Source organism: Chinchilla lanigera, unplaced genomic scaffold, assembly GCF_000276665.1.
Source record: "Chinchilla lanigera isolate Chin_1 unplaced genomic scaffold, ChiLan1.0 scaffold00050, whole genome shotgun sequence".
Lineage (NCBI taxonomy): Eukaryota > Metazoa > Chordata > Mammalia > Rodentia > Chinchillidae > Chinchilla > Chinchilla lanigera.
In genome coordinates, this window is record NW_004955451.1 from 12459836 (window position 1) to 12469857 (window position 10022).

Sequence of the window (10022 nt, forward strand, 5' to 3'; positions counted from 1 at the left end):
AGGATCATGAAAAGAAAGATTTCTTAAAAACAGTAAAGGATCATGAGAAATCCATCCAGCAGCTTCTAGATAGATGCAAAGAGTAACATAAGATTGACTGCACTCAACGAAAAAGCAGAAGATAGTGCAAATGACACAAAAAACCTGTTCACAGAAGTCATGGCAGAAAACTTCCCAAGCACGGAAAAAGAACTTGACATACAATAAGTGAGGCATGTAGAACTCCAATTAGCCATGATAAAAAATTTCTACACCAAGGCATATAATAGTCAAGACTCCAGAGATTTGACATAAGCACAGAATATTAGCTAGATGTGGTGGTGCAAGCTTGTAATCCCAGCACTCAGGAGGCTGAGGCAGGAGGATCACTGTGAGTTTGAGGCCAGCCTGGGCTACAGAGTGAGTTTGAGGCCAGCCTGGGCTACAAAGTGAGCTCAAGGCCAGTCTGAACTGCATAATGAGACCTTGTCTCAAAAAGATGAAAAAACAAAAACAGAATATTAAAAGCTGTTAGAGAAAAGAAACAAGTCACTTATAAAGGAAACCCCATCAGAATCACAGCAGATTTATCAAAAAAACCCCTCAGGTTAAGGAGAGCTTGGAGTGGAGTATTTCAAGCCTTGAAGGAAAACAACTTCCAACCCAGAATGATGTACCCTCCAAAACTATCTTTCCAAACTGATGGAGAAATAAGACATTTCCATGATAAAGAACACCTGAGGAAATCCATGAACACCAAGCTAACACTCCAAAATGTTCTAAAGGGCATTCTAGAAAAAGACAACAAGGACCACAACTCCATGAACCTCAACAGATTCAATCTACTAGGGAAGGCAAACAATTAAACAGTGGGGGCAGGGAACCAACAACAGGAAAACAACATGACAAGGATAAGTCAATACATATCAGTTATAACCATCAATAGAAATGATCTCAGTTCACCAGTCAAGGCCAGGGAGATAGCTCAGTGGTACAAGCGTCTGCCTAGCATGTGCAAGGTCCTGAGTTAGATTCCCGGTACCAAAAAATCCCTAAACAAACAAACAAACACCAATCAAAAGAAACAGACTGGCAGAATAGATCAAGAAGCAAGATCCAACAATATGCTGGCTATAAGAAACACATTTAATTAAGAAATTTGAAGACTGAAAGTCAAAGGATGGAAAATAATACTCTACGCAACAGGAACCCAGAAAAAAGCCAGAGTAGTTATTCTATTTGGGGGTAAAGTGGATTTCAAGCCAAGACAGATGCAGAGAGACAAAGAAGGTCACTATATCCTTGTTAGGGGAACAATCCAAGAGAAAGAGATAAAAATCATAAATATATACGCATCAAATACCAGCATACCAAAATATACAAAACAAATATTAAAAGACATGAAAAATCAAATAGGCATTAACCCAATTATAATGGGGGACCTCAATACCCCACTCTCACAAATAGATCAACTAGACAAAAAAATCATCAAAGAGATATAAAAATTTAACCAATCTTTTGAACAAATGGATGTAATAGACAGCTACAGAATGTTTCCCCCCACCTCAGAATACACATTCTTCTCAGCTGTACACAGGACATTCTTAAAAACACACCACATACTAGCTCACAGAATGTGCTAAAGTAAATGCAAAGCAATTGAAGTTATCCAATGCATATTATCAGACCATTGTGCGATGAAATTGGAAATCAATAGCAAAAGAAACCACAAAAACTTCATAAACATGCGGACATATTTTCTTATTCTCTTTAATGGTTTGAGCAATCTTTCATTCTTACATCTGGTAATCTAAGCAATGCAGTTGAGGATAGCTATATGTAATGTAACAACCACTGTTGATTTGTATTATTTTGTCTTGAGACCCTGTATCACTTTGAATGTTCTTGCTTTGATTTGTTTATGTTCATGATACTGGTATGCTGCTACTGCTCTATTTTTTTTGTTTGTTTCTCATTTACTACTCTCTTTAAAATAAAATAATAATAATAATAATACCCTCCTGAACAACCAATAGGTCACAGATGTAATTAAAGAAGAAATCAGACAGTTTCTACAACTGAACAATAATGCCAATACAATATACTGGAACTTCTTCACTAGAAAAAGGGCAAGAGATGTCTCTTAGTGTGAAGTCGCTGGTTTATAATCCTACAGCTGGGAGGGGAAATAGTTGTTTTCCTGTATCTCTTTCTTCAGTGTTTTTCCAAATGCACACTTTGCATAAGGAAAGCGTTTTGGTGATAAAGATAACAAAAACTCCCGCAGTCATAACCCCCTCTTCTTGGTACTGAACACAATAAATCACACGCAGCAAGAATACAGCAAAACCCTGGGCTTCAGAGAACACGGAGCTGTGTCTGCAGGGGAGACCGCAGCAATGAGGGGCACAGCTACGTTCCCTGCCGTGTTTTGACCCTGCCTGAGCCCAGCGGGAAGAAGAACTGGGAATGTTTCACTTCTACACGCGGCGTGCGGCTCACCAGCAAGTCCTGGGGCGCACTTCAGAGTGCTCATTAGTGCTCCATCGCTCAAGCAGCACACAGCAGGGTTTGCGGGGTCCTCATTCACACCCTGCAGTTCTTACCACCCATGGTGCCCAAACAGCCGCAGAAGGCGGAGCATCGGGGCTGCCCTGGAGCAGGAGAACGACGTCTGGCTACCTGCAGGCCCAGCCCCAGCTGCCCAATGTGGGGACGTGCGAGTCCCCTAGAAACCGCGGGGAACACAGCAGTGCCCAGCTCAGGGCAAGGGAGAAGCACAGGGCCGACGGCCCTGCAGGGAGGAGGGCAGGCCGCCCCTACACGCTGCGCTCTCGAGGAAGCAACCCACTGCATGGATGCAACGCTGTGTGTCTGCTAGGGCTCAGGACGATCCGTGTGAGGTGACAATCTGCAGAGGGCCACACTGAAATGTCAGTGGGGACAGCTTCCATGAGGTGGGACGATAAAACTTAACAGTCAAGCCTTCAATCCCTCAATAACCACCTGTAGTTAAAAGAACTCAGCAGAGCGGAGAAAAACAGAGGCTGGGAGTCAAACAAACTTGCTTCACCACTAGTCAAAGCCAGGAGTGGTGGCCCACGCCTGAAATGCCAGCACTCAGGAGGCTGAGGCAGGAGGATCGCTGCCTAGAAGGCTTTCCTAGAGGGAAGACATTCCGGCTGCCAGTCTCCTGCCTTGGTGCACCTGGAAGTCTGACAAGTCGCCATCTCACAGCACCAGGAGCTGCCAGTGTCCTGCTTGCCACTGCCCCATTGACAGGCCTGGTCTTCCAAACTATTACGGAAAAAGAATTCACTGAGGAACATATAGAAGTGGTAGTTCTGCACAGTGTTGAAAAAACTAGTCACAGAGGGACCTCCTAACTTCTACCACTGAAAGGAAGACACTCTCAACTCCGGAACAAGCCTTTTGGATGTAGAACAAACCAGACAACATCCCAACTTTCCCAGATTTGTGATACTCATATTAAAACAAATTCAACACCGCACCGAGCAAGGAAGTAATGTTGAAAGCCACACAAATTAGCTAAGGGGTCATTCACCTCAGTCAAGTCACACATGAATTGCTCAAATAGGGATAGTCTGGGTTTTGTTTTGTTTTGTTTTGGTACCAGGAATTGAACTCAGGACCTTGTGCTTGCCAGGCAGGCACTGAGCTATATCCCAGAGCCCTCAAATAGGATCGCTTTAAGAGCATTTATTTATTTATTTATTTATTTAGGTTCTGGAGAATGAACCTAGGGCCTTTGGACTGAGCTACATCCTCAGGCCTTTTTGATTTTGAGGTACAGTCTCCTAAGTCACCAAGGTGCCCAGGCTGGGCTTGAACTTTTGATCCTCCTGCCTCAGCCTCCAATAGTACTGGGATGACAGCACTGTGAAACCACACGAGGCTGAGACTGAAATTAAAGCATAAGGCCCATCGTTGTGCATGGAGGAAGAGCTACCGTTGATTTAGAACTGGCAGGGCATCATTTACAAAGTACAGACAGGAGTCGGCACCTCCGATCGCCAAGGTTCGCCCCTCCTTCGCGGGGGCTTGCACTAAACTCATCACTCACCCTGAAGATGCCAATCCAGTCCTTTCGACGCGGGGTGAACTGCTGGGTGAAGATGTAGTAACAAGTGACGTCCCCTCCGGGGACGTAGAACTTGTCCACACTGTTGAAGACGACCTGCGAGAAGCTGGCGTGGTCCAGCAGCACGGCGGCCGACGAGGGATCTTCTTCCGCCGTCTCCATGGTGGGCCTGTCAGGAACGGAACGCAGCACGGCTCAAAAAGGTCCCGAACGCCCAGCTTCTGGGCTCTGATCCAAGAACATTCTGTTCAAGGCAATCAGGAGCAGCTTACTTTCTGTTTCCATCTGAGCAGTTTGCATTCCTGGCTTCGTATTTTTCTCACACACCCTTGATGTCTGCACACAGCTAGTTGTTTTCCTTCCTCTTAACAAAATAGTGTTGAGAAAAAAATCCTAGCTGGGAAATTGCGAGACCTCCGCTCTGCGGTTTTCACCCCAACAAGCCTGATTCTGGTTTTTTCACTCAATTCCTTTCATGCTATAACGGTGAGGCACTTCCATTTGGGAGACTCAGTGCTAGGAGGTGAGGGTGGGATTGAGGATAAAGAAAAGGAAAAGACGCTGTGGGACACACAATAGTGACATTTAAATCCCACTTTTTAAAGCCACGGCATTGGGCAATGCCCACACACAGGAAGGTTTTTTTTTTTTTTGGTACCAGGAATCCAACTCACAATCTTGCCCTTGCCAGGCAGGCGCTGTGCTGCTGAGCTATATCCCCAGCCCTTTTTTGTCTTTTTGAGACAGGGTCTCGCTATGCAGTTCTTCAGGCTGGCCTTGAACTCAAAAAAAATCCACCTGCCTCAGCCTCCCCAGTGCTGGGATTACAGACGTGCGCCACCACACCTGGCAGCTTTCTATTTTCTAACCAGGGTCAGATGATGACTTCTGGGTACAGCGTTTGTCCCTGGCCTGACCAGTTCGGCTGGCACAGCGGGTTCAAGGGGCTCGGTGCCAAAACCCAAAAAGGCAGGAATCTGATCTTGGGAACCCGTCACAGTCACCCTCCATTCCTGCTTCCACTCTCTCATCTTCCGCAAAGCTGCACTGTGCACAGCTGCTGCTCTGAAAGGCGAGCTCGGCCGAGGGTGCGGACGGCTGGTTACGGCCTCTCGGTTCTTAGCTGAGAGGGGAGCACACACATGCGCGCACACGCACCCACACGAGCACCCACGCAACGACATTAAAGAGCTTCTAGCCCAGGCTTGTGCTGGCTGAAGGAAACCCTTTCTCTCCCTTCCTCTGAGACGCCACCTGGAAGTCACTACCTGAAAGAGTCAACAGCTTTGTTTCCCTGCTTATTACGAGTGCAAGAGGCTCCTCCAGGCTCCTCACATCCAGCTCTTTCCATTCCAGAGGGCTCAGCAGTGCCCTCTGCATATGCGAAGCTCAACCATTCTTTTTTTTTTTCCCTGTGGTGGTTGTTTTGAGACAGGGTCTCACTATGTGGGTCAGGTTGGCCTTGAACTCATGGTGATCCTCCTGCCTCAGTCTCCTGAGCCCTGGGATAAAAATCAATGTTTTTTGAAACACAGGTTAAACATCAGGAGAGGCGGGAAGCCTCTTGCTCATGAGATCAGCGATTCTCAAGGGTTTTTGCTCCTCTCTCAATTTTACCATTCTCTGGGAGAAATGGGCTCCACCAAGGGCTCAAGAAGCGATCTTTGTGAGAAATCAGTCTAGAAGCCATCACTGGGGGTGTAGGGGAGGGAAGGACATGGAAAGAAAATTGAAATGATTTAAGCATCAGCTTTTGCCAGCTGTGGTGGCGCACACCTGTGATCCTAGCACTCTGGAGGCTGAGGCAGGAGGCTCAAAGTGAGTACAAAGCCAGTGATGTCAATGTCAGCCTGAATTACACAGTGAGACCCTGTCTCAAAAAACCTCTAACATTGGGCATGGTGTCGCATGCCTGTAATCCTGGTAAATCAAGAGGCTGGCCGGGCGTGGTGGCGCACACCTGTAATCCCAGCACTTGGGAGGCTGAGGCAGGAGGATCATTGCGAGTGTGAGGCCAGCCTGGGCCACAAAGTGAGCTCAAGGCCAGCCTGAACTGCATAGCAAGACCCTATCTCAAAAAAAAAAAAAAAAAAAAAAAGGAGGCTGAGGCAGATGGATCACCACCAGTTCCAGTTCTAGGGCAGGCGCTGTGCCACTGAGCTACATCCCCTGCCCACGCCAGCAGTTCTAGACCAGCTGGGCTACGTAATGAGTTCAAAATCAGCCTGACCACATAGCCAGACTGGTTTCAAAAAGCAACAACAAAAAGCATCAACCTTCCTTTAAACACTCTTCTCACCACAGAACCTCTCTACCATGCACTTCTTTTTTGTTTGTTTGTTTTCCGGTACTGAGAGTCAAACTCATGACCTTGCACTTGCCAGGCAGGTGCTGTGCCGCTGAGCTAAATCCCCAGCCCACTACCATGCACTTCTAATTCTGGCAGTGATTCAAGAGGCAGAGAGAAGCTTCTCTTCACAAGAAACGTAAAGTTAAATTTAGAATCCAGAGAGCCACTGAGTCGGGAGAAAGTAGTGGGATGTATTAGGTACCCGTGAATCGCGGAATGGCGTTCCACCTAATTCCTTATTCCCACCTCCAAATCAAAGACAGGGAAACAGGGCCGGGATATAGCTCAGTGGCATAAGTGCTTGCCTGGCAAGGCTGAGGTCATGAGTTTAATTCCCAGTACCAGGAAAAAAAAAAAAAAATGAAACCATCAAGTATGGGAAAATAATGCAGCATCCACAAACTGCCAGGCACTTTCCTTGGCGTCTGATGTCACTGTCACTTTTTTTTTTAAACTGGGTTTCTTTCTTTTTTTTTTTTTTTGGTACTGGGAATCGAACTTGGGACCTTGTGCTTGCCAGGCAGGCGCTTGTGCCGCTAAGCTGGGTTTCCGAAAGGATTGGGCCCTCCAGGGAGCGGGCTGTAACAGGAATATACTTTCTAATGAGTTTCTTGAATTGGCTCCCAGCTTCTAAGACAACCTGACACATTCTCAACTACGTGATGTATGAACCCCGAGGCCACTCCCCTCCAGGGCGCAGACTCTCAGGCTGGTCCCGTTCTCCCTCACCAAGCCATGACTGCACGGCCGCTGTCAGCACAGAAATGCCTTTCTACCAGCGTCTCTCCAGAGGGACCAAGGCCACAGGTAGCTTCTGAGTCAGCTCACAGAGAGAAATCCAACGCTTACAGAGAGAGAGACACGCTCATCAACTCTCCGTTTCGGAACAGTAAAAATAAAGACTAGGACACATCAAACCCACATTTACTCTCACTCCTTCACCCTTCTGATTTTCCTTGATAACTCTGCTAGCAACTGGCAAAATGGATGAACTGATTTGATTAGGTCTGTTTTTTTTTGTTTTTGTTTTTTCTCCGGTACCGGGAACTGAACTCACGACCTTGCACTTGCCAGGCAGGCGCTTTTGCCACTGAGCTAAATCCCCAGCCCCTTAGGTCTGTTTTTTTGAGACAGGGGCTCAGCAGCACAGTGCCTGCCTGGCAAACGCGAGGTTGAGTTCAGTTGCCGGTACTAGAAAAAAGAAAAGCAGATACAGGGTCTCCTATGCAGCTCAGGCTGGCCTTGAACTCGAGGCCATCCTTCTGCCTCAGCCTCCTCAGTGCCACAGTCATAGGCGTACCCACCACGCCCGGCCCATGGTGAACTGAATTGAATCCCACACCTCCCTGGGCTTGGGCAGACACTTAGTCCAGGGCTCACTACAGGTACCGACATGCGGATGGCCCTTTGACAGAAAAAGCAACAACACAAACACTGCTCTTCAGATTCCTGAGCCACTTACTCCTGTCCAAATTTTCCAAGTTTATTCTGGTTCCTTCCCTAAAATATTTTACAGTATTTTGGAAAACTTTTCTACCCCTGGAGGCCTTTGAAACTACTCCTCAAACTGGGTGTGGTGGAGCACACCTGTAATCCCAGCACTTGGGAGGCTGAGGGAGGAGGAGCCATAGTTTTTCTTTTTTTTTTTTTGTCTTTTTGAGACCGGGTCTCACTATGCAGTTCAGGCTGGCCTTGAGCTCACATTGTAGCCCAGGCTGGTCTAGGAGGATCCATAGTTGAGGCCAGTTGTGAATTGGCTATGGGGTTCTACACAAGCCTTCAGCCATACAGCCTCGGCGCCGCAATGCTAGGAGGAGCAGAGAGAGATCGTTCTGTGAAGGAGCACACAGGCAAGTGGTGACAGAGCTTGAGGAACAGGGCAGGGGTCTAGGCCAGAAGCCACGGGGCCAGGGTTCATCTCACTTCTACACCCAGGAGCCAGAGACCGTGAGCAACGCCCCCCCCTCCCCCCCCCCGCCTCGGGTGAGGGCTGTTTCTCATCTGCTCAGTGCGCAGACCAGGCTGGAAATCTCCCGAGACTCTCCCAGCCTACGGAGGAGCCTAAGAAGGCGGAAGTGAAACTCATTTCTAGTTCTTTTCATCTGAGAAGATAAGGAGGCCGGACCGGTCAGCACTAGAGGCAAGCTTTTACACGGTGCTGGCGCTATGCGACTTGAAAGAACACCCGGCAAGTTGATGTCAGGGGACTTGGGGCTCCTGGCCCCCCTTTGTAATGCTCCTCCTGCTCCACAGCTGCCCTGTCTGCCAAGGGTAGAGTTTCAAGGCCCCTGAGGCCCGCGACAAAGGGAGCCACGCAGGTGCTCTGCAGCCATGGGGTATGAAAACCTCCGGTGCGAAGTCCACAGTTTCACACGGTTTTTCCAAACTGTACCAGGCAACTCACCATAGATCGTCCATCTTATTCTACTAAGCCCCAACCTGGCCACTTGTTGGTTTGCAACTGGGCCAAAGAAGCCAAGATATAAAAAAAAGTTTGAACACGTCTGGAGATGAAATTATATTTGGGTACAAACATTAAAATAAATTAGGCTGGGGCTGGGGATTTAGCTCAGCGGCACAGCACCTGCCTGGCAAGCGCAAGGTCCTGAGTTCGATTCCTGGTACTGGAAGGAAAATAAAAACTAAAAAAACAAACAAATAAATTAGGCTAATGGGGGGGCAGGTCACACGGGGTGTGGTGGCTCATACTTGTCCAAGCACTTGGGAGGCTGAGGCAGGAGGATCTTGGTGAGTTCCAGGCCTGCCCGGGCTACATAGTGAAGTCCAGGCCTGCCTGGGCTACACAGTGAGACCCTGCCTCTACAGACAAACAACAAAGAAAAAGTATCAGATCGAAGTCTCCTCTTCGTCCTCCGCTGCCTACAGCATCCTAGAATTGCAAGGTAGAAATGCAGAGGGCGGCTTCGGGTATCAAAGTTATTGGAAGAGGGAAACTGAGGCCCGAAGTAACTTGCCCGAGGTGACGCGGCAGAGTCCCACCTGCACCTGGAAGTCCACGCGGGGACGTGGGGGACCCTCAGGGATCAGGACCCGCAGACCTCAGAGGGAGGGCACCGCGCCCCAGCCCGGTGCCCTCTGTCCCCAAGGCCAGGAAGGGAACGCGGTGCCTCCGGGCGCCCCGCCCACCGTCGCCACGGAGAGGGGGGCCGAGGGGAGGGAGGGGAGGGAGGGGAGGGAGCGCCGGGACCGCCGAGGCCCACCCGGCCCTGCTCAGGACCGAGGCCCGAACTCTGGGACCCTCGGGAACTCACCCAACAGCGGTCGCCCGCGGCGTCGCAGCTGAGGGGCGGGGCCGGGACAGAACAACTTTCCGGGTCGGCCCCGCCCATCGCGTCACAAGTCCACGAGCCCCGCCTCGCCGCGGGGACCGCTGGGACTTGTAGTGCGCTGTGATGGGCGGCGTCCGCTGACCTTGGGGCTTCCCTTACTGTACCGCTAGCTTGCCCAAGGGGTGTCCTGCACCCCTAGGGCGGGTGTTTGCTTTCTTTCTGTCCTCCTTTCTTTTTCTTTCTTCCTTTTCTTCCCTCCCTGCCTCCTCTTCCTTTTTTTTTTTTTTTTTTTTTTTTTTTT

General features: G+C 49.0%; 1 protein-coding gene across 6 annotated transcripts in view; it reads right to left on the reverse strand.

Annotated features, from left to right (window-relative positions):
- Calcoco2 (calcium binding and coiled-coil domain 2) overlaps positions 1-9773 on the reverse strand; it is a 26347-nt gene extending 16574 nt beyond the window's left edge. For 4 of the 6 annotated variants that reach the window (XR_001235948.1, XM_005394229.1, XM_013519115.1 and 1 more), the window contains exons 1-2: positions 9704-9773; positions 4064-4250 (exon numbers count right to left, since the gene is read on the reverse strand). Coding sequence is in view for 5 of the 6 variants with exons in the window: in XM_005394229.1 (XP_005394286.1) it covers positions 4064-4243 (180 nt within the window). In the remaining variant the exon portion in view is untranslated. Of the gene's footprint in view, positions 1-4063; positions 4251-9406; positions 9683-9703 lie in introns of those variants that run through there. The other 2 variants (XM_013519117.1, XM_013519116.1) reach the window with 2 other exon arrangements.
- Positions 9774-10022: the final 249 nt, after the last annotated feature.